General features: G+C 40.6%; 1 protein-coding gene across 1 annotated transcript in view; it reads right to left on the bottom strand.

The window, feature by feature from the left end:
* Window positions 1-26,018, bottom strand: part of LOC136880915 (uncharacterized) — a 293,114-nt gene that overhangs the window by 249,604 nt on the left and 17,492 nt on the right. Inside the window, exon 3 of the mRNA XM_068229178.1 lies at window positions 24,863-25,053. Coding sequence (XP_068085279.1) covers window positions 24,863-25,053 — 191 coding nt within the window. The remainder of the gene's footprint in view (window positions 1-24,862; window positions 25,054-26,018) is intronic.

Below are 26,018 nucleotides of genomic sequence, written 5' to 3'. Positions count from 1 at the left end.
GATATAAAACCTTGTTGTCAAGCCGATACCCTCCGTTAATATGTGTTTATGCAGGCAGGTTGACATGAACTTCATATGATCTGTAAGAAGGAAAAGTAAAATAGAAACTATAACTGGAAGACTGTGACATATACCGAGCTCGATAGCTGCAGTCGCTTAAGTGCGGCCAGTATCCAGTATTCAGGAGATAGTAGGTTCGAACCCCACTGTCGGCAGCCCTGAAAATGCTTTTCCGTGGTTTCCCATTTTCACACCAGGCAAATGCTGGGGCTGTACCTTAATTACGGCCACGGCCGCTTCCTTCCAACTCCTAGCCCTTTCCTGTCCCATCGTCGCCATAATACCTATCTGTGTCGGTGCGACGTAAAGCAATTTGCAATTAGAGTATGGTTTGCAGTGTATGGAACCCTCATCAGGATTACTTCATTCGAGAACTGGAGAAAGTAAATAAAAGCAGCTCGACTTGTTCTGGGTGATTTCCGACAAAAGAGTAGTGTTACGAAAATGTTGCAAAGTTTGGGCTGGGAAGACGTGGGAGAAAGGAGACAAGCTGCTTGACTAAGTGGTATGTTCCGAGCTGCCATTGGAGAGATGGTGTGGAATTACATTAGTAGACGAATGCGTTTGAGTTGTGTTTTCAAAAGAAGGAAAGCTCTCAATATGAAGATAAAGTTGGAATTCAAGAGGACACATTGGGGAAATATTTGTTCATCGGAAGGGTAGTTAGGGATTGGAATAATTTACCACGGAAGATGTCCAATACATTTCCAATTTCTTTGCAATCATTTAAGAAATGTCTAGGAAAACAACAGATAGGAAATCTGCCACCTTGGCGACTGAAGTAAATGCGGATCAGTGGTGATTGATTGATTGATTGATTGATTGATTGATTGATTGATTGATTGATTGATTGACTTTCTTTCTTCCTTTCTTTCCTTCTTTCTTTCTTTCTTTCTTTCTTTCTTTCTTAATCTGTTTACCCTCCAGGGTTAGTTTTTCCCTCGGACTCAGCGAGGGATCCCACCTCTACCGCCTCAAGGGCAGTGTCCTGGAGCTTCAGACTTTGGGTCAGGGGATACAACTGGGGAGAATGACCAGTATCTCGCCTAGGCGGCCTCACCTGCTATGCTGAACAGGGGCCTTGTGGTGAATGGGAAGATTGGAAGGGATAGACAAGGAACAGGAAAGGAAGCGGCCGTGGCCTTAAGTTAGGTACCATCCCGGCATTTGCATCCAAACCACGGAAAAACCACTTCCAAGACGACTGAGGTGGGAATCGAACCCACCTCTACTCAGTTGACCTTCCAAGGCTGAGTGGAACCCGTTCCAGCTCTCGTACCACTTTTTCAAATTTCGTGGCAGAGCCAGGAATCGAACCCGGGCCTCCCGGGGTGGCAGCTAATCACACTAACCACTACACCACAGAGGCGGACCTATGATATCGTTACGCGATGTAATACAGGTAATGGTGCACACAATGAGGGGAAAAGCCTGTTCCAAGCCAGGCGATTACTGAGGCTCGAAATCTCACCGTTTCTGCTCCACGAGTCTGTATTATAGAAATGTATTGCTATAGCGGCGACCGGATTTAACCGTAACTTTGCGCTAAGCTGGAACACACAACAGCTCTCCTCCACGTATAACGACGAATTTCAATTCCCAACAATTTCCTTCCTCCCACGAATGTGTTTTAAGCTTATTTCATGAGATCAATTTAACCGCAAAAATTAAACAAAATTAGCTTTCAGTTAACTGAAGATAAACATGATTCTATCTATATTTGAAAAATTACTTCGTTGCTAGTTTCTTGGTGTGCAGGACTGTTTAAAGAATTGGTCAAGTTATTGGGTTGTAGAATAAATGTTTTCGAGAAGTATCGTTTGTGATCAGAGACCAGATTTATTTGCACAAATAGGCTAAAATGCAACGTTGTTTGGCAGTGTGGTGCACAACGTACTTGGATGATGCCTTACAGGATTATTTAGGCAATGCTAGAAAATTAGAAAACGTCCTATCGTCAAAGAATTCAAAATTGTGTTGATTTTAACCGATATTCCCGATCGTATCAACTCTATTATTCAACAGAGAGACCACTTTTCCCTTTGCAAAATTCAAATGGTCATAAATAAATCTCCCATCATGGCCGTCCATCGACACTGCTAATTTCATATCGCCATAAGACATACCGTGTAAGGTTGCTAGGTAACATTGTGTGGCCATCCATCCGTACCTGACATCACAGCCTGCACGGTTACTAGGTAACATTGTCTGGCCATCCACCCATACCTTACATTACAGCCAGCACGGTTACTAGGTAACATTGTCTGACCATCCATCCATACCTTACATTACAGCCTGCACGGTTACTAGGTAACATTGTCTGACCATCCATCCATACCTTACATTACAGCCAGCACGATTACTAGGTAACATTGTCTGACAATCCATCCATACCTTACATTACAGCCTGCACGGTTACTAGGTAACATTGTCTGACCATCCATCCGTACCTTACATCACTGCCTGCATGTTTGCTATGGTTACTCTTCCGTCACACATTTTGTCGCGACATATTACACAAATTTTTGGATGACCCACAACCATAAGACATATTTATGTGAAAATTAAATGGCATCCGTCTAATCAATATTTCGTCTAAACCATTGGGTGAAATTTCGCTGAATTTTGCACAAACGTTCCCCGTGGCTATGTTTTTTAGGCTGTGGGTCTATCTCGAATTAGCGCCATCAATTTCCCGAGACCGTTGTCTGTCTACCGACTCCGGCACCCTATTCTTAAAACAAGTCATAGGGGCCAACAAGCTGAATACACATTTAAAACATCAATGCAGTTTGTTACCTAAGTTCCTAGTTCGATTCCAGGTGATAAAAAACAATTTCTTTCCAATTTACTATACGTTCCACCGATAGGTCTTATAGCGAAGACGGGACAAGAAAGGGCTAGGAGTGAGAAGGAAGTGACTGTGTCATCAATTAAGGTATATCCCCAGCATTTCCCTCGTGTGAAAATGCGAAAAAACGGTAAACAAACTTCAGGGCTGCCGACTGTGTGCCTCGAACCGTCTATCTCGGAATGCAAGCTTGCTTCTCGCGAACCAACATATTTTAATGTGGACGGATGGACAGTACAGTATTTAGCACTCTTGCACCGAGCATGACACAGAAAACGATCTGTTTGCTGCACGCCGAACACGCCGAAGAGCTTCCGTTCCCAAGCATTTACCTCGGTGAGCTTCGTAGAGATCGAAAATGTCACTCCTTTTATGATGGTTACGAGTGAAATTCGTGGACGACATAGACGCTGAATGAAGCCCGAGCGATGAAGGCCATGCGTACCGTATCTCTTTGACGGAATGTGTGTTCGCCACGTTCAAAACCATCCGTGGTAGACCGAAACTCACACACGTCGACGTAGAACAAGGTAACTACGACGTTCTCTGAATTGTATTCACTAGCTGCCGTAGCTCAGACGGCCTTCACACTGAACTGTCCTCACCTCCTGTCGTGGTTCAGACGGCCTTGACTCTAACTTGTCCTCACTAGCTGTCGTAGTTCAGTCGGCCTTGACTCTGACTTGTCCTCACTAACTGCCATACCTTAGATGGCCTTCCCACTGAGCTGTCCTCACCTTCTGTCGTGGTTCGACGGCCTTGACCCTGACCTTTCTTCACTACCTGTCGTAGTTCAGACGGCCTTGGCTCTGACTTGTCCTCACTAGCTGTCGTAGTTCAGACGGCCTTGACACATACCTGTCATTACAAGCTGCCGTAGTAAAGACGGCCTTGACTGTGACCTGTCCCCATTCTCTCTCGTGGTTCAGACGGCCTTGACTCTGACCTGTCATCACAGGTTGCCGTAGTTCAGACGGTCTTCTGCCGTAGTTCAGGCGGCCTTGACTCTGAGCTGTCCTCACTAGCTGCCGTAGTTCAGACGCCCTCGACTTTGACTTGTCGTCACTAGCTGCCGGACTTCAAACGGCCTTGGCCCTGTCCTGTCCTCACTTGCTGTCTTAGTTCAGACGGCCTGCACTCTGACTTGTCCTCACTAGCTGCCGTAGTTCCGACGGCCTCGACTGTGAACTGCCCTCACCAGCTGTCTTAGTTCAGGCGGCCTTGACTCTGACTTGTTCTCACTAGCTGTCGTAGTTCAGACGGCCTTGACTCAGACCTGCCCTCACCAGCTGTCGTAGTTCAGACAGCCTTGACCCTGACTTTGAGCATAGGATTGTGGATATGTACTAGTTCTCTCGTATTTCAAGCGCAAACTGATTCCATGATTCTATACTTTACCGTGTAGTATAGAATATGTAGGAGTGCGATTTGCTTTTCCTTTTGTAAAGTCATCCTTAAATTTTAAATTCATCAGCATATTAAAATTCCTGACTAGTTTAATTTCGACGAAAATTGCACTCTCATGCTGTTTCTCCGTGTTCTTAGTGTATTATTTGTAAGAAATCGCGGAAGAGTTTCAAATGAGAGACAGTGCCTCTTTCTTTCCCGCGAAAGTAGGCTACGCCAGAATTACAGGACCAATTGTGGTAAAACTTGGTGTGATTATTTTTCATGTATTCCATTGAAACAGAGACTTAATGTAATATTTCAATAATTAACCTTTCCAAAACTTCGGCCATAAGCACGAAGGTATTTACTGAATCCACGAATGTTTGACCCAATAAAAATTGAAACAATGGGTAAGCGGTTAGTCTTATTACAAAACAAATCCCAGCGTGGGGATTTAAAATTCAATTTACTTTTTACAAAGGGGGATGATAATAATTAACTTCTTATCTCCAATGATTCTGCAGAAAATTACGCCTTAAAATATTCGACCTTTAACGAAGGGTACGTTTTGCTACCGTAAAAAAGATACAAGAATACATCCACAAATTCATGAATTATTTTCTAAAAGAAATGTTGATAATAATGCGGTCGCTTACAGGTACACACAATAAATAGAACGTTAATTTCTGGACACTTTTTTTTCTTTGCTATTTTGCTTTACGTCGCACCGACACTGACCGGTATTACGGACAGGAAAGGGCTAGGAGTTGGAAGGAAGCGGCCGTGGCCTTCATTAAGTCTCAGCCACGGCATTTGCCTGGTGTGAAAATGGGAAACCAGTGAGAACCATCTTCAGGGCTGCCGACAGTGGGGTTCGAACCCACAGTTCACAGCCACGCGCTCCACTCGCGCGGTACACCAGACTATTACCGCGATACTTCTTCTAGCTAGTCAAATAGCGCTACTGGTCCTTTACCACGGATGCCATGTTGTCTGTCGCCTAGCGACCGTCGTGGAAACTACTTGCGCTTCCTTGGCGTTGTCACTTTGTGCGCTCTTGTGCTTATGAAAAGCGTCCACGGGATGAGTGGAGCTAGTGCTGTTGTGATTACACGGTTATGCCGTGTCTCAGCCCAGGAGATTTGATACCGTGGCGGCCGTAGCCTATACTAGGAACTGTCCCGACATTCACCTTAGCGCAGGAGACTGGAAAACCACGGAAAACCATTCTCAGGACAGCCGATGGGTGGGGACCAGCCCCTCTCCGTCTCTCGTCTCTGCTCGGTTGGTCGGTCAGCGTGCAGAGCTGTCGGACCACGGACCAGTCCCTCTCCATCTCGCGTCTCTGCTCGGTTGGTTGGTCGGCGTGCAGAGCTGTCGGACCATGGACCAGCCGTAGCCACTTGTAGGCGGAAACCTACTCCGCAACCGCCCACTGCTCTTGTGATGTCAGAGATTCAGGTCTTTCAAGTAGTGATACATTATAATCGATCGATTTCAGACCAACGGTAACACTGCCGACTATTCTGTGCGAAATCACATCTTCAAATATTCGAAATTCGCTCTTAGAAAATATAACGAGGCATACCTCTTCTGATGGAAGCGCAGTTCTCGCAATTTTCTCGTTAACGGCCGGTGTTCAGAGCGAGAACATGAGGCTACCTATGCCCTATTACTTATTTGTTTCCGAGAATACCCGAATAGTCGGAAAATCTGTTTTTTAGTGCACTGGCAGGGGGAGGGGGGGAGTCTATCCGTCATGGAGGCGAAGTCAGAGTCGAAACCCCCCTTTCACTAATCTGTTAGTTATAAAATAGGGGCGCAGGAAATTTTGAAAAGAGGGAGTTATAACCGTATTCGGTAAGAAACTCCAATTTCTAGCTAGTTAATTAGTGACAAAGTGTTAGACTTTGGAAAAGGCCGAAACTAGTAAACAGTTCTAAAACAGCTCGTGAGGTTTTTTTTTCCTTTTTGCTAGCGGCTTTACGTCGCACCGACACAGATAAGTCTTATGGCGACGATGGGATAGGAAAGGCCTGGTTGTTGGAACGAAGCAGCCGTGGCTTTAATTAAGGTACAACCCCAGCGTTTGCCTGGTGTGAAAAAGGTAAACCACGGAAAACCATCTTCAAGGCTGCCGACAGTGGGATTCGAACCCACTATCTCCCGGATGCAAGCTCGCAGCCGCGCGCCCCTAATCGCATGACCAACTCGTCTGGTCGTAAGTTAATGAAGGACCTCGATGTTTAAAACAAGTATTCGGCTTCTTATTCCTTGCGACCTGTTTTATGAGTAGGATGCCAGAGTTGGTACACTGACGACGGAGGATTCTAGATTTGGTCAACTTCACTATTTTTTTTAAACCTGAGATCTAATGATCGAAACTCGAAGTTCGGTTCGTGTTGACCAATATCAAATGACTCATATGCGGTTGTCTGACGAGTGACACCCACGGTATGCCCTGCCTGTAGTAAGAGGCGCCTAAAAGGGACCTCACGTGCTCTCAACTTAGGAGCTTGGGTTGGCGACGTAGTGGTGGTGATTATTGTTTTAATACGAAGTACAACTAGGCAACCATCCTCTATTAACACTAATCAGAGGGGAAAAAAGGAAGGCATCCAACACTTCGAAAAATGAAGGAATGGGCTAATGAATTACAAGGGCCACGAAGGGCGTGATAATGAAAGACTCTCTAGGCCTCGGAAACGTAACACCGTCAGGGTGGGAAAAGAACAAGAGTTGACCAAGAGAGGTCGGACAGTAGAGATAAAAATGAGGATCCTGGCACAAGTAAGTGGAAGCAATGCCAGGACTCAGCTAAGGACGCCATGAGGGCCAGCCCACGTTCCCTAGTTAAGAGCCTAGTTACCGTGAATGTTATTCTGCCGTCCCCACCCACAGGAGAACGTGAGTTGGCGACCACGGTGACTCGAGCAGAGTCCTGGCATTGCCTTCGATTACTTGTGCCAGGCTCCTCACTTTCATCTATTCCCGTCCGACCACCATCGTTCAACTCTTGTCACTTTCTGACCCCGTCCATATTACACCATTCGAGGCCTAGGGAGTCTTTAATTTTAACGCCCTTCGTGGCACTTGTGTTCCTTTGGACGATACCTTCATTTTACGAAGTGTCAGCTTCCTTCCATTTTTTTCTCTTTGATTAGTGTTATGGTTGCCAAGTTGTACTTCCTCTTAAAATGTCACTCCTGAATGTCAGACTCCAGATGGACTTCAAAAGCGTGTCGGACGTTAACTAGGAAATTAATTACAAGTAAATCTGTAGAAATAATACAAACCACCACACGCACGCACATTCTGAATACAACGTAACTAGAACAACTCATCGGACGTTGTTGTTGCTGCATGGACTGTTGGTAGAGAATGGTTTTCCGGATTACAAGACGTAGGATTTGGAGTTACTTGACAAAGTTAATTTAAACTCAGCCATGGAGACCCCGAGGGAGTCCTGGCTTTCTGCCATACGATTATTATTTATTATTCAACAATCAGGCTCAAACCGAGCTTGCCGTTAAGACACAGAATAACAGATTTTGGTTTTAGTTCATAAAACATGGTTTCAAGTCGTTTGGCAACAAAGGTGATGTCTAAAATTATCAACAGGGTGCTTTATAATACTGCGGTGAAAAGATGAAAGTTGTTGATCAGTCCAAAATAAGCCATTTTGAATTCTTTTGATAGTGGTTTTACGTCGCACCCACGCAGATAGGCCATATGGCGACGATGGGATAGGAAAGGCCTAGGAGTTTAAAGGAAGCGGCCGTGCCTTTATTAAGGTACTGCCCCAGCATTTGCCTGGCGTGAAAATGGGAAACCACGGAAAACCATCTTTCGGGCTGCCGATAGTGGGATTCGAATCTAATTTGCATCTCCGGGATGCACGCTCAGAGCCGCGCGCCCCTAACCACACGGCCAACTCACCCGGTTTTTTTCCTTTTAAATTTTGCCAGATGCTTTTAGTATTTTATGCTCTCCATATTCCGCCAAAGGAAATGGCACGTAATTATATGTTTGAGCATAACAGTGTTCATAATGTTCTGTTCACCTCATTATAGGTTTGCATCGTTGTTCTAAATGTTTCGCGAGTTTCTTACAATTTATTCCGATACTTGTGGAGCACAAAACCGGAACATCAATATGCCAGTTATGATGAGTGTTGCAGTTGAAAGCCGTTTCTTTCTGGAAATTATAGATCAAAAGTTTCTATTACCTGGTCGTACCCATCTTCACTCTGATGTGGACCATGGTCGCATAGACGGAGCAAAAAAGCACAATTCATTTGAAATAATGCTACCCAGAGACTGGTATAATTTTGTACGTTCTGTGAGAGGAAAGGTACCAATAAAAATTACCGAGATGGGATTGAATGATTTTTACTTCCTGGCAGATAAAATTTACGGACAAAGGATACACAGGGTAATACTGTGAAGTGGTTACAAATCAAATGAGAGCGATACAAAGAATTTGGTTTTGTAGAATTTACCCGTGATCCAGACGTACAGTTTCAGGTTATGGACCTAAAGCGAAAAAAATAAAAATAAAATAAAATAAAGACGAAGGCCGTCATATATCCACATTCGTCAAACTTATACCTGGCCACCTCCAATCAGTCGACACTGTTACCTCTCATCAATCCAGAATGTGATAATTTCTATCAAAATTTAGCCAAATGTTATCATTTCTATCAAAATTTAGCCTTCAATATCATCATCACCACCACCACCATGTTTGAATCAGTATCAGTAATGAATCAGTATTTCTCCTTAACCCATGACAGAACGAAAACAAATCAAAAGTTAGCATGTTTTATGTTATGATAATGTCAAAATTGGAGGTTTAAATCTTGAAATTTATAGTAATAGAGTAAAAATTAAACTTCAGTGAAGTTTGTTATGTTTGTATTAAAGTGTTCGTGGATTTGTTTAGAATATATCTTAGTAACGTAACATGGTATGTCAAATATATAGCATGCCTCCGTGTGCCAAAAACTTGTTGTGTCAATTCACTCTTTCAAGTGAAAATGAAAACCTACAAACTATTTTCCAGTCATTGACCAGGTCAGGGATGTAATGGATGAAGCAGATATAGGCTGTTACTACGATGGGGTTGCCACTTCCAAAGTGATTTATTAATGACTGATATATACTATGAAATGAGAATGGAGAGTGTTGCTGGAATAAAAGATGACAGGGAAAACCGAAGTACCCGGAGAAAAACTTGTCCCGTCTCCGCTTTGTCCAGCAAAATTCTCACATGGAGTGACCGCGATTTGAACGACGGTATCCAGCGATGAGAGATCGACGTACTGTCGTCCGAGCCACGGAGGCTCTAATCTTTCAAGTATCGGTATAAAATATATTTATTGTGTTTCATTTTATGTTGGTCTACAAGATACTACAGTTTATATTTTACACTGCCATGTAAAGTTTGAATTCACTTTTGACATATCAACTTCCGGCTTTTCACCATAGAATAGTGATTACCATTGTGTTCTGCGGGCTCTTTTAAAATTTCTACCATCTCCTCCCGCAATCAACAAAGGAGACTGGAATTGTACCTCTGGACACAAATAAGAGCCCAGATATTTCTTAGATGATATTTATCTAAGAAATATAGTATCATGGGTTTGTAGGTGGCTTTTTTTTCTTTATCCACATCCTCAGATTGCTTGGTTAAAGTTTCAAACCGAAAAGCGGGATTAATAATTTCTGCTTCACACTTTTTCTTGTTAATGGAGATAATGTCGATTCTACAATTACTGGCAATTTTCTGCAAGACAGTGTATCTCTTCATGAACTTCCTGACCTTTTGTTCCTACAGCGTTGGCATTAATTTTATGAATGGTGTTGCGTTATTGAATCCTCAGTAGTTCACTCATAGGGCACTTTCTCATCACGTGAGGAAGAGTTTCGTCCTTACCTCAGCCATATCCGCAATGGTTCGTATTGTACGAGCGTTCAGAAAGAGGCGCACTGGTGCTAATATCACTGTCACTTGTAACGTTTGTCTTCATTCCTTGTCACTCAGCGCTTCACAGCTGAACAGTTCGAATTCATTGACACTATTATTCTTGTTGTTTCCTCGTTATGTCCTTCAAAGAGCGCGTTTGAACTTGTTCGTTAGCCTGATGCTTTTCGCCTCCTTATCCTCACAAAATGCACAAAATGGGTTGCATTTTACGTTCTGTGGACCACTTTCTAAGAGTTTTCTTTACAGGTCTCCACGAATTTGTGCTTGGCTACTATAATTATTAAAATTAATAGAAGAATAGCTCTTGCTATACAGGTCTTTCAAAATAAAAGAAGTCTTTTAACAAATACCCATACACGTTTAGAAACAAGAAATGTTTCTTTAAATCCTTTGTCTGGAGTGTATATTACTTTGTGGATGTGAGAGCAGGACTACTCGAAAAAAGGAATGTGTACATTGGAAGCAACTGATGTGGATTTGGAGGAAAATGACGAGGACATGCAGGACTGAAAAAAAAAAGACAAATCGAGATGTTCTAAAAGAAGTCTATGAACAACGGAGACTGATAAAGGACATGGAAATGAGGAAATTAAAACTTGTACGTCAAGTCATGAGACATAATGACTTCCTAGTAAATGCCTTCGAAGGAATATTACTAGGAAATAAAGGAAGAGGAAGACCAAGGAAGACATACTTCGAGGATTTAAAGACCACAAGGAAAGGAAGGTGAAAAGATGGTTGAGAGGAGAATGGTTGTAGCGACAAGGCTTAATGACGATTACAACTATTATTGATATGATGTATATTCCAGCTACGCGATCCTAACTGCACGGCAAAATGTTCCTCTTTTGAGTCTTGTTCCTTCTTTCGGTGCAATACTGAACCCATAATTCTAAGATGAGAAAATTATTAATTTTTATTTCCCAATATTTATTTCAGCTACAAACTACTTTTTGAGAGCAGCCATGTTTTTATTTCAAGAGTCTAGCTGTCTCGTGGGAACGAGCTCCCAGTGTCGAGCAAGCCGCAAGTTCGTGAAATACCGGGACACTTCGGTGGACTTCGAATATTGAACAATTTATCAAATTCAAGAAATTCTTCACAAAGAGAGATTTTTGCGACATAGTAAATCCAGAAAAAAAAAGAATGTGAATTATTCATAAACCATATGTGAAGATAGAAACCCCAGGGTAAATATAACTGCAGTTAAGCCTAGAGAAGAATTTGCGTCCGGCCCGCGGATCAGCGACACGTGCCAAGGCCGATGGATGACGAAAAACCCGCGAAACGCCTGGGCAGAAATAATTCATTTCGCCTGTTGCGAGTATGGGAAAAATATGAGATTAACAGCGTACTGAATCGTAAGTCTGTCCGAAGTTATGGAACGAATTTCAGGGAAATTGGTCTATTGGATGTGGAATTAGGATATTGCACAACCAAGCTTCATGGTGTGGGTAGCGTCCTTCCATAGGGTATAAAAGAAATCTCCCTTCGTCTATTTTACACATTCTACCTGGCTGTCGGAACGGCGAAGCCCACGTCACTCGTCAGCAGGAAAGTGCGGAAATTTGTTCTCCAAGTAACTTATTACATATTCGTGTCTATGGTTCAAATATAATGTTAAAGTAGATGATGACAGAAATTTTCTGAGCTGCAGCTGATGGAAATCTTGAAGGTTTAGAGATTTGGGTAAATAAGTAATTGAGTTTCTCTCTGTATTCAGTGTTTGCGTCAAATATTTGTCAAAGAGAAGTCTGGAAGTTGGCCGCGGGGTCTGGTTTCTTATCTGTTGGAACACCTGTCCCTTAGTAGGGTGAGAGGGAGCAGAATCTTGAGAAAACAGTGGCCGTTGCCATTTGAGAAGAGTGCTCGTCGCCTGTTAAACGTGTTGGAAGTGCGTTGTTTGCGGTGTCAATAGACCCCGAGTGTGAATTGTTGTGTAATTTAAGTTATATATCCATAAGAAGATGATGTCTAATATAGCCATGGAAGGCTAGGCAAAAAGGTCTGCTGGCTAGATGCAGCCAGAATCCAGGATGATGTCTACGATTACAGGTCTGTAAATATCTTTGTATCAATGTTGTAGTTAGAATATTGTTTGTCCCAACCAATTTTCATTGCAGGTGTCGGGTTGATATTTAATAATGATCAGGCGAATGTATTACATTTCTGGTCGTCATGTGAAACTCTTCAGTGCGGTAAAATTCACGCCAAGAAACTATAAAATGCGAAGTTTAAATACTGTGTTAATATTCTTTGAGATATTGTCCAAATTGAGTAAAATTAGGAAGATGATAACGGTCATGTAGTCGTCGTGAATGTCTTAATTTCGAATATCGTATGAATTCAGAAATTTTTTGTCGAAATAATAATAATAATAATAATACTAATAATAATAATAATAATAATAATAATAATAATAATAATAATAATAATAATAATAATTGTTACCGTGGTTTAGTGGATCAGCAGAGGTGAAAGAAGGTGCCGGGGTAAATGGGTCTAACTACCAAAATCAAAGTTAATTTAAAACTGTAACAAGGTTATATTTTTCTCTTTTTTTGAACAACAAAATGCAATAGGTACAAGTAGCAAAAATTAACTCAAGGAAAGATAAGATTGGTGGTATAAACAGAACGTGGGCTTCAAGCCCTCCCTTTACATTTCCTGAGCTCTCAGCTCACAAACACATATTTAACAAAGGGCAGAAAACCCCTAATACATGGGGCACTTGCTCCCAACTTTGAACCTCAAGCCTCCCAAAGGCACTATTACACGCTAGAAAAGGGCTAACACGCTCTCAGTTTTTCACGCCTATTTAAGGCAATATCAAGCTTTGCCATCAAGGCACGACTTACAACAATGACATGGGGGTATCTTGTACCCAATCTACTGGGCCTTAGCAGGAAAAGAACAGGTTAAGTAAATGGCCCGGAATACCAAAAAGAATGGAGGCGTATACTTTCACTCCTAAATACACATTTTCCTAAAACGGCACTAGGCCGATGAAACAGGGGCTATTCCCAAACTATGGAGGGGACTCGTATAATGAATAAATTTAACACCTTAAGGAAGAGTAGAAAATCAGTTACCAAAGCGTAGTCACCTCAAATCAAAATGAAGGGGAACTCGAGAGGGTAAAGCACTCTCTATCCCCGATTTACAGTTAAGGATATATGAAATTTTTACATAAGCCGGCACAAATTTACATTTTTAGAGAGGTAGGTTACATTGTAAATGTTTCGGACCTTTCCCGCGGGTTAAACTGCTGAGCTAGCAAGAAATAAAGATGTTAAGTGGCCATTACCTTACTGAAGAACTGCTGTATGAAGAAAGAGGCGCTTCCCGCCTCCTGCTACACGTCCATACGCTAAGTTAGATGTTGATGAAGTGGCCGAGAGACAAGAAAATTAGCAGTTTTTGTACCCTCGGGGAAGGTTCGAGACCTTTCATGAATAATTAAGACACACCCACAGGCGTTTATTGGGTAGCTTACAGTTACACATCAAAATCGAAGAAGAAGAAGAAGAAGAAGAAGAAGAAGAAGAAGAAGAAGAAGAAGAAAGCCACGATTGGTCAAAAATTAATTACAGAAATTCTGGATGGCTAAGTTCAAAACTGGCGGAAGGAAAGATTAATATTGCCAACCCACAAATGAAAGAACGAAATTTAGTAAGGACAAAAACTTATGAGTATAATTTTTTTTCAAGAAAGTTCCTTCACTTCTCACCAGGATGCCTGATCACAGTTTTTAGTAGAGACATCTATGAGAGAATGTCCACACTTCTTGATAAATAGTAAACAAAACAAGTCGAAATTCACACAGTGACATCTTCAGAGGAAAAGTTTATGTAGGTCCAGATTTAAGTTCAGAGTTTCTCCTGTAGAGGAGGATTTATTGGCGCAAAATTTAAATGTGCGGCGTAGAGGTGTACTACCCGGTACAATAATAATAATAATAATAATAATAATAATAATAATAATAATAATAATAATAATAATAATAATAATAATAATAATAATGTTTACCGCGGGATAATATTTTTCTATGTTAAAAATGCATATAACAGGTATGTTCAATAAGGTTTGCGTGTGTCTAGAAAATTCCAGTGAAATCCGATAAAGTTATGTTTTATTTATGGGAAGTAAAATTTTGTGGCATCGTGTATGTCGGTGATATGGAAAATCACGGTGTGTTGTTGTATTCCTGAGGTCCGAAATTTGTAGTAAAAATAAAAAGGAATTTTTATAAAAGTTGTTTGTCACGAGAGGATTGAGGTTTGAAAAGTCTTGGAACATAAGAAATAGGATTGTGTCGGAATTTTGATGTGTTGAGATAATGTTGAAGGCAAAGGAAGCCTGGATTTTATGTAATGCTGCCCTGAGAAGGCGATGAGAATGAATTTTTGAGACAGGTTCTATATTTATTGATGGCGAAGAATTTCTGAGACAATCCGGAACAAGCTGACCAGGAGAAGGTTGGTTCGAGATGATTATTGTGTGAGGCACAGTAAAATTTCAAGTTAAGATCCAAAGTGAAAACAATTTCTGGTGAAGATTGTAACTCTTGGTAGTTAAATCCAAGTGACTAGTTTAGGTAAAGTCAATATAATGAATATTATAGTAATATGACCTCAAGGGTAGAATACACGGTTGGTGTTATTTGACTGTAATGAAAATTTTCCAATCAGCAAATTTCATAAAATTACGAGACGGTAATTTATCATTAAATCGGAAACATTGTGGGATGAGATATTGGATGTTATTAGAGCGATAGTTTGGCTGTGTAGATTCATTGAATTTCACTTCACTGGATAGTCATGGATATGGATATTTGGAATTATGAGATGGTAGGCGATTTAAGGGCTTCATCCTAAAATTACAGCGTGGATTTTTGCAGTGGTGACGATTATTGTTTTTCGGTGATATTCACTTAATGTTAGACGTGTGTTGGAAGTCACTATTATTTTTCCAAACTTCATTGCGCATGCCGAGATCGTGTTTGAGTTGTGGATTGCTTACCACGCGTTATTTATATTCAATTTCACGTTTTAGTAACAAGATAGGGACTTGGTTGCATTTCCCGACTTGCGTTCATTCGGTGGTAAGATTCGTTTCATTGTGTGTTATTAGTTTCAACAACGTTTACAGCTAAAATATCTAAGAGTGTGTTTGAAGTTACGATTTCGCCTGATATGCTAGAGGAAGCGTATACGACCCAAATTCCGCACGACAATAGATTTAGGACGTCACATGTTTTCCTAGGAGTATATTGATGATGAGACGTCCTAGTTCACGCTCAATGATAGGTTTAGGAAGGTGTGTGTGTACATAGAGGTTAATGTGAGGGTGTGCAGACATTAGGTAGGCCCGACGATAGGTCTGGGATGTCAGCTGTACATACTCAAGTCTTAGATTAGATGTTTTTGCGAAGTGACTTGAGCGATGGTAGTGTCTGCAGTAGTGTATGCAATGCGAAGAGTGCTAGCTGAGTAATATTGATGCCATGCTTGCGCGCAACTCTCACTGGCTGGAAGGTGTTTACCTAAGATTATGGAACCACTAATGGCATGTGAGGGTTGTCCAATATTGAGTACTAAGTTAGTGGTGATTGAATATTTACTGCAGTTCACAGTTCATTGAACTTCAGTATTTTATTTTACGGACTTAATTGGTTTGTTGTTCTGACGTCCGTTTTGCTTTGATAGTTTGCGTGTTGACCCATAGTATTAGGTGAGACTTGAGTTACGAATGCGAGTTCGATTCGTCAGCCGGTAATATATTTTATTTTCAATTTTTGTCGTTCTTTCATTTTTATACGTAATTGAGTGTGGTCAATTGATAACTTTGTAGGTGATGTGTTGGGACAAACAATAAGTAGATGGATCTGTGATGGTAGTCATTGTTATAAAGGGAAGAATTCTTAGGTTTTCATTTTATTTTACCATGAGGATTTGTAATTTCATTACGCGTAACGTAACCATTTATAACCTGAAAGTTGGTTTTATAATAATATTTTTTCAAGTGATTTACCACTTTTTAATTAACTTCGGTGTTTGGCATTTCTTCTAAATGCGTGATGAATAAGTGTTTCCTGCATTTCGCAGTTTTGTTCCTTCAGAACGACGTAACGTAAGATTCTCTCGGATTGTGTTGTTGTTGGTTCCTTCTGAACAGCTGTTTGGGTGATGCACGTTTAGCATCGGGATTATTTTATAACTTAAGGGTGTCATGAAATGACGATACATGGTGGAATTTTGTTTCAATTGTGAATACTGCTGTTAACTGGTAGTGGACACCATGCTCTCCAATAATATTTTGCAACCTATCCAAAGCAACTGATAATCAATTTGTCTCGATTAAGGATCCATTCGGCGGGTGTTTCGGTATCCGAAAGGGTATTCGTCTGGTGGATAACCTTAATTAAGAGTAAATCCGGCATTCTACTTGTTGAAGGTCAGATTTTCCACGCATCGTGTGGATTAATCCTCAGTTATCGTTTGGATCAATAGGTACCCGATTTCCAGGTTTTCTTTTCACTTTTTCAGTTTCTCTGTCCACTAATTTGTGAGATCTCTATTTTTCTCCGAAGAAAATTCTTCGATATTGTAATCAATAAAAATAACGCTATGCAATGTGACTGCGTTTGAAACATTTAATAATTAATATTTTTTGATCCAGGATTTATATAAATAAATATTTTTGTGCAATTAATTGATTCAATAAAAGTTAGTAAGCACATGTTTGTTCCTCATTTCAAGTAGTTAGGCTCTCTTCTGAACCCCATCGTTTGGTTAAGATCGTGACCGATTTTGTTCCCGCAACGACCCCAAGATTTAAGAGTTCAATATTGCTCTACTGCAGCAGCTGTGGCCGACCAACGATGGAATGGTAAGTCAAGAGTTCAATACGTCCATTGAGTCTGTTCCATAATTTCTCCTTTTTATCATCCCAGTATCTTCCTCCAGATTCTTCTCTCTTAGTTTGAAACATAGTGGGTTCGAAACCCGCTCACTTTCCACTCCTAACTCTCACTTGTCCCATTGTCACCATAAGACCTATCTGTGCTGGTGCGACATATAGCAACTGTTTCGGATTGAATGGACTGAGATGGGTATCAAAATAGAAGGGATGGAGAACTGGAGAAATAAATATACACGAACAAATATCGTTGAGCTCAGATAAAGGTACGGGAACAGGACAGATATGCACCAATGGGAGAGATAAGGGAAAAGATACTGAAAATCTGAGCTGAAGAACGGGAGAAAAGGAAAAGAGTATGAAACGGTTCTGGGAGGAGAAGGAAACCAAAACCATAACAAAGATACCCGTGGTCCCAAAGAATAAGAAGGAGAAGAAGAAGAAGACTGTCTGTTAATAGTACAATGATTCGAATAGTGGTCTAAGAAAAGAAGCAGAAGAATGGAGTGAAGCAGGTCCAATCAGCATCATGCCATATTATATTTTATAGTTTTTTCACAATTACGTGTATGTATTTAGCCCAGTTTAACGGTCCGAAACCCTTCCACACACCAATCCATTGTGAAGGGATGTACTCATTACTGCGTATTTCAGTAGTGTGAAGTGCTTTTATGTAAGTTAATACGACCAAGATAAACATGCAACTCTTGAGACGGAACAGATAGCGAGACGCGGATAAAATTACTGTCGCGGTCAGCAATCGAATCCGTGGCTGTCTGAATCGAAGGCCACTATGGTCATAATTTAGCCAAAGAGACGGCTATATAAATTATTTGGCGGGGGCGAAAGGCCGTTCGTAATGCAATTTAGAATATCTGGAAGGTATGCATACCCACTTAACAGAATGGACGGACAAGTTGCCGGCCTAACTCCTAGCTGTTCCAGTGCAAGGACACCTGTGTTGTCACTTCTGTAGAGCGGGTTGTAGCCTCCTCAGGCTCAATATTCCTGCTGCATAGACTACAGTGTGAACGTCTCGTGTACCTATCAGATTTATTTACTTTAATTTTATGTGAAGTAAAAATTGACGGACTAAATATTCACAGAACTACTTGTTACCGCAATCGAGCTGCTCTCACTGACTGCAGCTTGCCTTATCAACAATTACACGCTGGGATGCGATGAGACAGACTTTTACTCTGTAGAAATGTCTATCACACAGGTTACTGAGGAGGAAAGAATGGGCGTGCTCCAGGTGATACATCAGCGTTATAAGGAGAGCTTCGACACCTCAATCCGTCTTCATCTCCGCGCGGAGAATGAGATACACACATCGCGTGTAGCGCTTGTCAGGCGAAAACTAAGTCTTTATCAGAGGGCCATCGGTTCACTCAAATCTTTATTCCGCCCTATGGAAGAATTATATATATTTAGTTTCGTATTATACCCGCAAAAGGAACAACTGTAATATTATTATCACAAATTTTCTCTTTCAGGTGTTTTATACAATTATTTATTCAAAGTTAGTTTCAGCAGACTGAGGAGTCTAACAGTTGTAAATTAACTCAGTCGAAACTGAAAAAAGACGGCTTCAAATATTATCCCAGAAAAAGCGGTGACTTTGTGTCACTTCGATAGAAGCATTTCAAAACTATGTGATATCAACGCACTGTACCGGAAATTGAATTGAATATTTGTAACTTTCTATAATATGAACTTTCCAGCTCTTGTATTCATTTCTTCGTTTTGTGTTTGTCATAGGTTACTAGTATTTTACCAGTTCGTCTTGTGGCCGTAATCGTTAAGACATGAAGTCTTTAACATCTGACATCGTGGTTGGCCCTTTCGAATCCGGTTGGTGGAAAAAAATTTCATCATCACGATGTTGGCCGACATGGAAGAAGACTTGTTGGTATACAATTTATAATCACTAGATGGCGTGCCAAACCCTGAATTCAATACCAAACCTCTCCGCCAATGGTGCTGCTGATGCTGCTTCGTCCGCCAGATGGAGATGGTAAGTGCGCTGAGTAGACGTCATAGCCTTAATTGACAGGTGTGGGCTACGTGCCAACACCGGGGTGCGTAGCTCACCCATGGATGTCAACTACAAAGAACTATTCGTAGGCCAGAAATCAATCAATCAATCAATCAATCAATCAATCAATCAATCAATCAATCAATCAATCAATCAATCAATCAATCAATCAATCAATCAATCAATCAATCAATCAATCAATCAATCAATCAATCAATCAATCAATTTTTGTGTAATATCAATGCCCGTTTTATCCATCTGTTTCCACATCCTTCACTCCCCACATTAAGGCTGCAGATCAACCAATGTGTGTGTGTATGTATGTATGTATGTATGTTGGGTATTCATCCCGAAGGCTGATTGGATCCTCAACAGGTTGACCATTAGCTGTCATAGATGGCCTAGGTGTCACTGAAGAGGCGTACTAGGGAAAAGAGGAATGATGTAGTTCCCCATATTTTTCCTCACGGAGCCAGAAGTTGCTATTTTGCAAATCAGTCTGCCAAGCCCACTGAAATGCGTGCACCAACCGACCCCATGAGCGACATTTTCACACCTTTCATGGCAGGGAATGGCTGCATAATGAATGGCATTACTAGCGTCACTCTTAGCTCAGCCACTTTCATATTGTCAAAGCCAAGAATAAGACTGAGACAGGTCAATGAAAGTAACAATTTTATTCTAGCCCGTACCAGAAGAAACAGTGCACCGTAAACACTACATCCTGCCAACAAAGGCCTGATCAACCAATATGGTCCCTTAATAAATGTTGATCGCGCTCTGCTGATGAATCCGGGAAGCAGAAATATGATAATAATAATTGTTACGGTGTTATCCGTGGAAAGCAGAGGTGAAAAAAGGTGCGGGCTGGAATAGGTCTCAACTACAAAATTAAAGTTAGTTTAAAACTTTAACAAAGGTTAAATTTTCTTTTCGAAATCAACAAATAACAGATTACCAAGTAGCAGATCAACAAATTAAGAAATTACAAATTACGGTTCATTACAGGACTTGGGCTTCGAGCCCCGTTTTACATTCCTGAGCCCTCAGCTCACAACCACAAATTACCAAAGGGCAGAAAACCCCTTCATACCAAGGAGCAACTGCCCCTAATTAGAATGTCAAGCCTCCTAGAGGCACGCACAGATCAAATTTGGAAAGAGCAGTCCAGCTCTCAATTTTACAAGCCTATCAAAGGCCACAACAAACTTCACTCCTAACTGCCCTCAAGGCACACATACAGAGAAACAAGGGTATCTTGTACCCAACCTACAGGGCCTTCACATGAAGAAAACAAAACTTTGGGTTAAATAAATGGCCCAAAAAACCAAATTGACTGGAGGCGTAGCTTGCACTCCTACATGAAACTTCTTAAAACCTAGGTGGCATTCGGCCAGCTATACAGGGGCTAATCCCATACTAGGGAGGTGACTCGTAGAAGAATAATTTATTACATTAAGAAGAAAAGAAAACCGGTTATGGAAACGCAGTCACCTCAAAACAACATGAGTGGGAGCTCGAGAGGGTTAAGCACTCTCTATCCCAAATTGAGGTTAATTTACATGAATATAGTAAGGTTTACATTGAAAAGGATTCCAACCTTCCCCGCGGGTTAAAACTGCTGAGCTAGCAAGAAATAAAGTTCTTAAAAGGCCATTACCTTGTTGATGGACTGCTTCCCGAAGAAAGAGGCGCTTCCCGCCCCCTGCTACATAATCACACACTAAGCAAGTTGTCGGTGAAGTGGCGACGAGCCATGAACCTCAGCAGTTTTATGCGCTCGGGGAAAGTTCGAGACCTTTCGTGAATAAAACAGTCCCGCCCACTACCTTTCATTGGTCGGCTAAAGATTACATGTCAAAACTGAAGAAGAAATCTAGGATTGGTGGAAAATTAATTTAGAAAATTCAGGATTGGCTGAATTCAAAACTGGCGGAAACAGAGATCAATATTGCCAACCCAAAAAATGAAAGAAAGAAATTTAACAAAGAACAAACTTATGGATACAAAATTTCTTCAAAAACAGTTCGTTCACTTCGCACCAGGGTGCACAGTTATAGTTTTTATGTAGTGACATCTAGAAAAGAATGTCCACACTTCTTGCTACGGACCAAACAAACACAAATCGAAATTGACATAGTTCAGAACACTTCAAAATTTACAGTAGTGACATCTTCCAAGAAACCTTTGATTTAATACAGATTTTAAAGTTCAGAGTTTCTCCTGTAGGGGATACTTTTTAGGCGCACAATTTAAATTTGCGGGGTCGGGGTGTACCAACCGGTACAATAATGATGATAATAAGAATAATGTTATAGGCTTTACGTCCCACTAACTATTTTTGCTGCTTTCAGAGACGCCAAGGTACCGGAATTTAGTCCCACAGGAGTTATCTTAAATGAAGTAAATCTACCGACATGAGGCTGACGTATTTTAACACCTTGAAATACTACCGGACTGAGCCACGATCGAAGCTGCCAAGTTAGGGTCAGAAGCCCAGCGCCTCAACCGTCTGAGCCACTCAGCCCGGCGAAGCAGAAACAAACTCATCGGCGTCTGGACAGAAATGGATAGAGAAAAACTGGGATTGATGAGCAGCCCCATCTATCGTTTCGTTTCTTCATCTTTATCCTCGTCTCCATTTTCGTTGCCTCCTCTTTCCACACTGACCATGACCTGTCTCCGTTTTATCCTCATCTTCCTATCCTTCGTTCGCGGTTGCTCTATGTCACGAAAGATACAATCTACTCAACAAAAGTTTTAGAAACTGTTCTGCAGAACGACAACGAGACCCCATATTGACGCAACTGCAATACTGAAGTAATCGCTACCACTCACGTAGTCGCCTCCACGTTACAATATTTCTGTTAGTGGTTTAGGTCAAATATTAATGCATGTTATAGGATTTTGCTGACAATGAGATGGGAAAAGTTTAGGACGCGAAGGTCGCAACCGTGGCCTTAATTTAGGTGCTGCCCCGGCATTCGTCTAATGAAAAATGAGAAAGAAACGTTTCCCTTTGCGAAAAGCTAATTATTATGAATACGTCTTTCAATAAATGAAAGTCAAGTATTGACAACGAACGATTAATTGACATAATATCACAGAGATGGATAGAGATTCCTTCTTCTCTTCCAGACGCCTACGCCCTATTTAATTTTATACCGGTAATTATTTAATATTTGATTATAGGAGACAACTATAACAATGTTATTTGAAGGAGAACTGCAGTTTTATGTCAAAGGAACTTAACTTTTAGCCGCAGTATTTTTGGTGACCAAGGAGCGACTAATGCGACATCACTTCCATTACACATTTTGTCGCATAAACCAAATTTTCGGATGGCCCCTAGCCATAAGACATAATTATGTCAAATTGGGAAACCTGCAAATACAGTTTGAACCAAGTATGTCTAGAATACAAAGTTGACTTCTACACACCCAATTTTCAATCGCAAACTCTTTCGTAAATTATAATATTAACAATAATAATTGTTACGGAAATATTGTGGCTTACAGAGATGAAAGAAGATGGGAGAATGAATGGCTGGATATATGAAAATCGAAAGATTGATTTAAAAATTTTAAAATTGGCAGTTTTATTTCCTTTCTTGACCTTTCCCTTGTTTTAAAACTGTATACCTTGCCAAGAAAATAACAATCTGGCACAATAACACTTTTAGAGAGGTCTAGAATTATCAGATAACAATATATGAGCTTGAAGCTACATAATTACAAATGTTAACTTGGGCACTACTGTTCCATTCAACCGACATTCAAGGAGACGGATCTCAATTTTTTTTACATCAGTGAAAGAGCTTGTTTGCTCTACAAATTCACATTTTAGTAGAATATTCTCGAAATTTATAAATTCCAGGCCTATCCAGACACAACCTACATTTAACAAAATTAAGCAGTATTCACTGGCTTAACTGATCTAGAATCGAATTGCCTAAAAATGAAATGAATGATGTTAACTGTAACGAGTACCCATTCTACCTGGCCTTTGGCAAAAACAAAGGGTTAAAGTTAATGGACGAAAATCAAAGTGGTGAGGAGGCTTCACTTGCGCTCCTTGAAATTTACATGAAATGCTTAAAACCCTAATTGGGGGTTAATGCCCGACGGAACAGAGGCTAAGCCTATACTATGGAGGTGACTAGATGGAGAACAATATTTCAATTACAGAAATTACAAGATAGATTTTAAAGGTTACAAAATCACAGTCACCTCAAAATCAAGTTGATGGGGAATACAAGAGGGTACCTCACTCTCTATTCCCTGATTTCAGTTAAGTTCTTTCCATTTGTTTGAAATTTACATTTGAGAAAATAAAAGTTACATTACTAAAAATCTTTCCCTTGAGCTAGCTTTCAAAGACTATCACATAGTTAAGCCGAAACTGCCATTACCTTGAGCTGGTGGACCTCCCAAAGATGGACGAGGGAGCCTTTTCCCCCTACCTCCGTTACTAACACACTCTAGACTGGAGCGGTCACTAAGACAACATGGCTCACCAGCCCTCGGCTTTTATAGCGGTGAGGAATGTTCCAGAATACTCTGGGCCAAGGCCCTGATACACCCATAATTCTCATTGGTTAATTTAATAAATATGAGAAAATTTTGAATGGTAAATAAATAAATGTACACAATTTATAATTGGCCAACGCCTAAAGCTGGCGGGAAGAGATAGAAGTGTTGTTAACTTTTGAACATCAAAAAACAAACACTAAACATTGCAGTTTAGGAAACCTTAACACACAAAATTTATCTTGAATTTTAATAGTTCATCTTCACCCCAGAGGGCGCGACATAAGTTGATAGTAGCGAAATCTGTTGAGAAACGTTCGCACTATTTCCAAAATGAGTTTCAGATTTCCTAATCTAGATGGCTTTCTAGTTTTAAATTCACTGGGCGGGTGTACCTCCGGTACAATTATAATAATAATGATCTGGAAATTTTATCTGATTCTTTAGACATAGTTACAAAGCACCTCAAGGCACAGGTGGATAAAAGCAGGCCTCCAGATCTCTTTGGAGAAAACGCAATTGAGAACTAATATCAAGCCAACACAACGAGAGCTAAGAGTAAATTAGGGGGCAATCAAATGGCAGATAGGTTTAAATACCTTGGTGAGTGGGCAGAACCAAACATCTCTGAAAAAAGAAGCTTTCGCTTCGTGCATGGATAAAATGGACATACACTTAAGGGGATCGGTACAGTAAACAACCTTCAAAATTTTGATTTTTCAAAGTATTTTTTAATGTTTAACTGCACTCCTCTAGTTCATTTTGGTGAAATATCTAAATATTTAAATATCTGCATTAGTTTAGGAGTTACGACTTAAAAAGTTAGACATTGCATAGGGTATTTAGAGAACTGAAGGTTCTGAGATAACATATGGCGTCCGGTACATAACATATATTGGTGATGGTGACACAGTCATTCACAGCTGCGCCAGGTATGCAAGCGTATGGTCCTAGTGCATCAGTCACCAAACCTGAATGTGTTGGTCATGTTCAGAAACGTATGGGCAAACGATTGAGAAATCTTAAGAAAGAATTCCAGGGGAAAAAAACATTTAGATGGCAAATTGCAGTGTGAAAAAAACAGACTGACAGATTCTGCAATATATACTCTGATGACCTCCTGTGGAAATGCCAGAAGAAGTAATTCAACATCAGTAAATGATATGAGAACTGCTGTCTGGGCTAGCTGATACCGTAAAACCTCATCTGATGAAAATCCCTCCATTACTTCTGCCCAAAAGGAGATAATTCCTGGTGCCCGTACCAGCGAGCTGTCACTGCAGGCACAGTTCAAGAGTACAAACTCAAAATCACCTTACCTTCAGCTGTTATGGATGTGATTAAGCCTGTTTTCAAGGATTTAGTTTCTAATGAACTGTTGAAAAGGTGTTTCGGATGTTATACTCATAATGCTAATGAGTCTCTCAATGCTCGGATTTGGAAAGTGTGCCCAAAAACTGGAATCTGTGGAAATACAATTGTGCAGATTGCCACAAATGATGCAGTTATGACATTTAATGATGAAGTGAAGAGTAGGTTGGCTGTACTGCAAAAAATGGGCATGAATCTTGGTGTCTTTTGTGAACGTGTAATGCTACAAGAGGACGTGATGCGTATAAATTCTGCTGAAGAAAGGGTACAAGAACCCACAAAAGAGGTCAGAAAAAGCAGAAGAAGATTAAGACTGGAAAATGAAGCTGAGAAGTCTGATTTAGAGGGAACATCTTATGCCCCAGGAGCATTTTAGCAGCGACTGGAAGACTGCTGTGTCTTTACAGGCGTCATATAACTTTGCAGCTCATTTTCTCAAAACTGTATTTTTCAAAACCATTTCCCTTGTTACTCCTAAATTATAGGGTGTATAACAATGCCACTTTTCTCTCATGATCTTACTGATAGTGTCTACAAAACTGACCAAATTCATGAGCCTAGGGTTGATATTTGTTTGGAAAAAATATATTTACATGCAAGAAAAATGATCAAAATATGTAATATTTAAGTAACACGAAATTAAAAATACTAATTTTGCAAATATAGTTCTGGAAGTGGTCAGTTTTGTAGCTGTAACTTCAATCAGTACATTTAAAAAAGCAGAACACTAATATATTGATAAATGGCCCAGCTATAAAGGAAACGGTGAGCACAGACTCACAAAGCGCCGCCATTTTGAATAATTAATTGGCGAGTTTGATAATGCCAAAATCGATTCTTAGATATGTCTTTGCATAGTAAATATGTAGTA

This window comes from Anabrus simplex, chromosome 9 (genome assembly GCF_040414725.1).
Source record: "Anabrus simplex isolate iqAnaSimp1 chromosome 9, ASM4041472v1, whole genome shotgun sequence".
NCBI classification, from domain to species: domain Eukaryota; kingdom Metazoa; phylum Arthropoda; class Insecta; order Orthoptera; family Tettigoniidae; genus Anabrus; species Anabrus simplex.
This window is presented reverse-complemented; position numbering and strand designations above follow the sequence as displayed.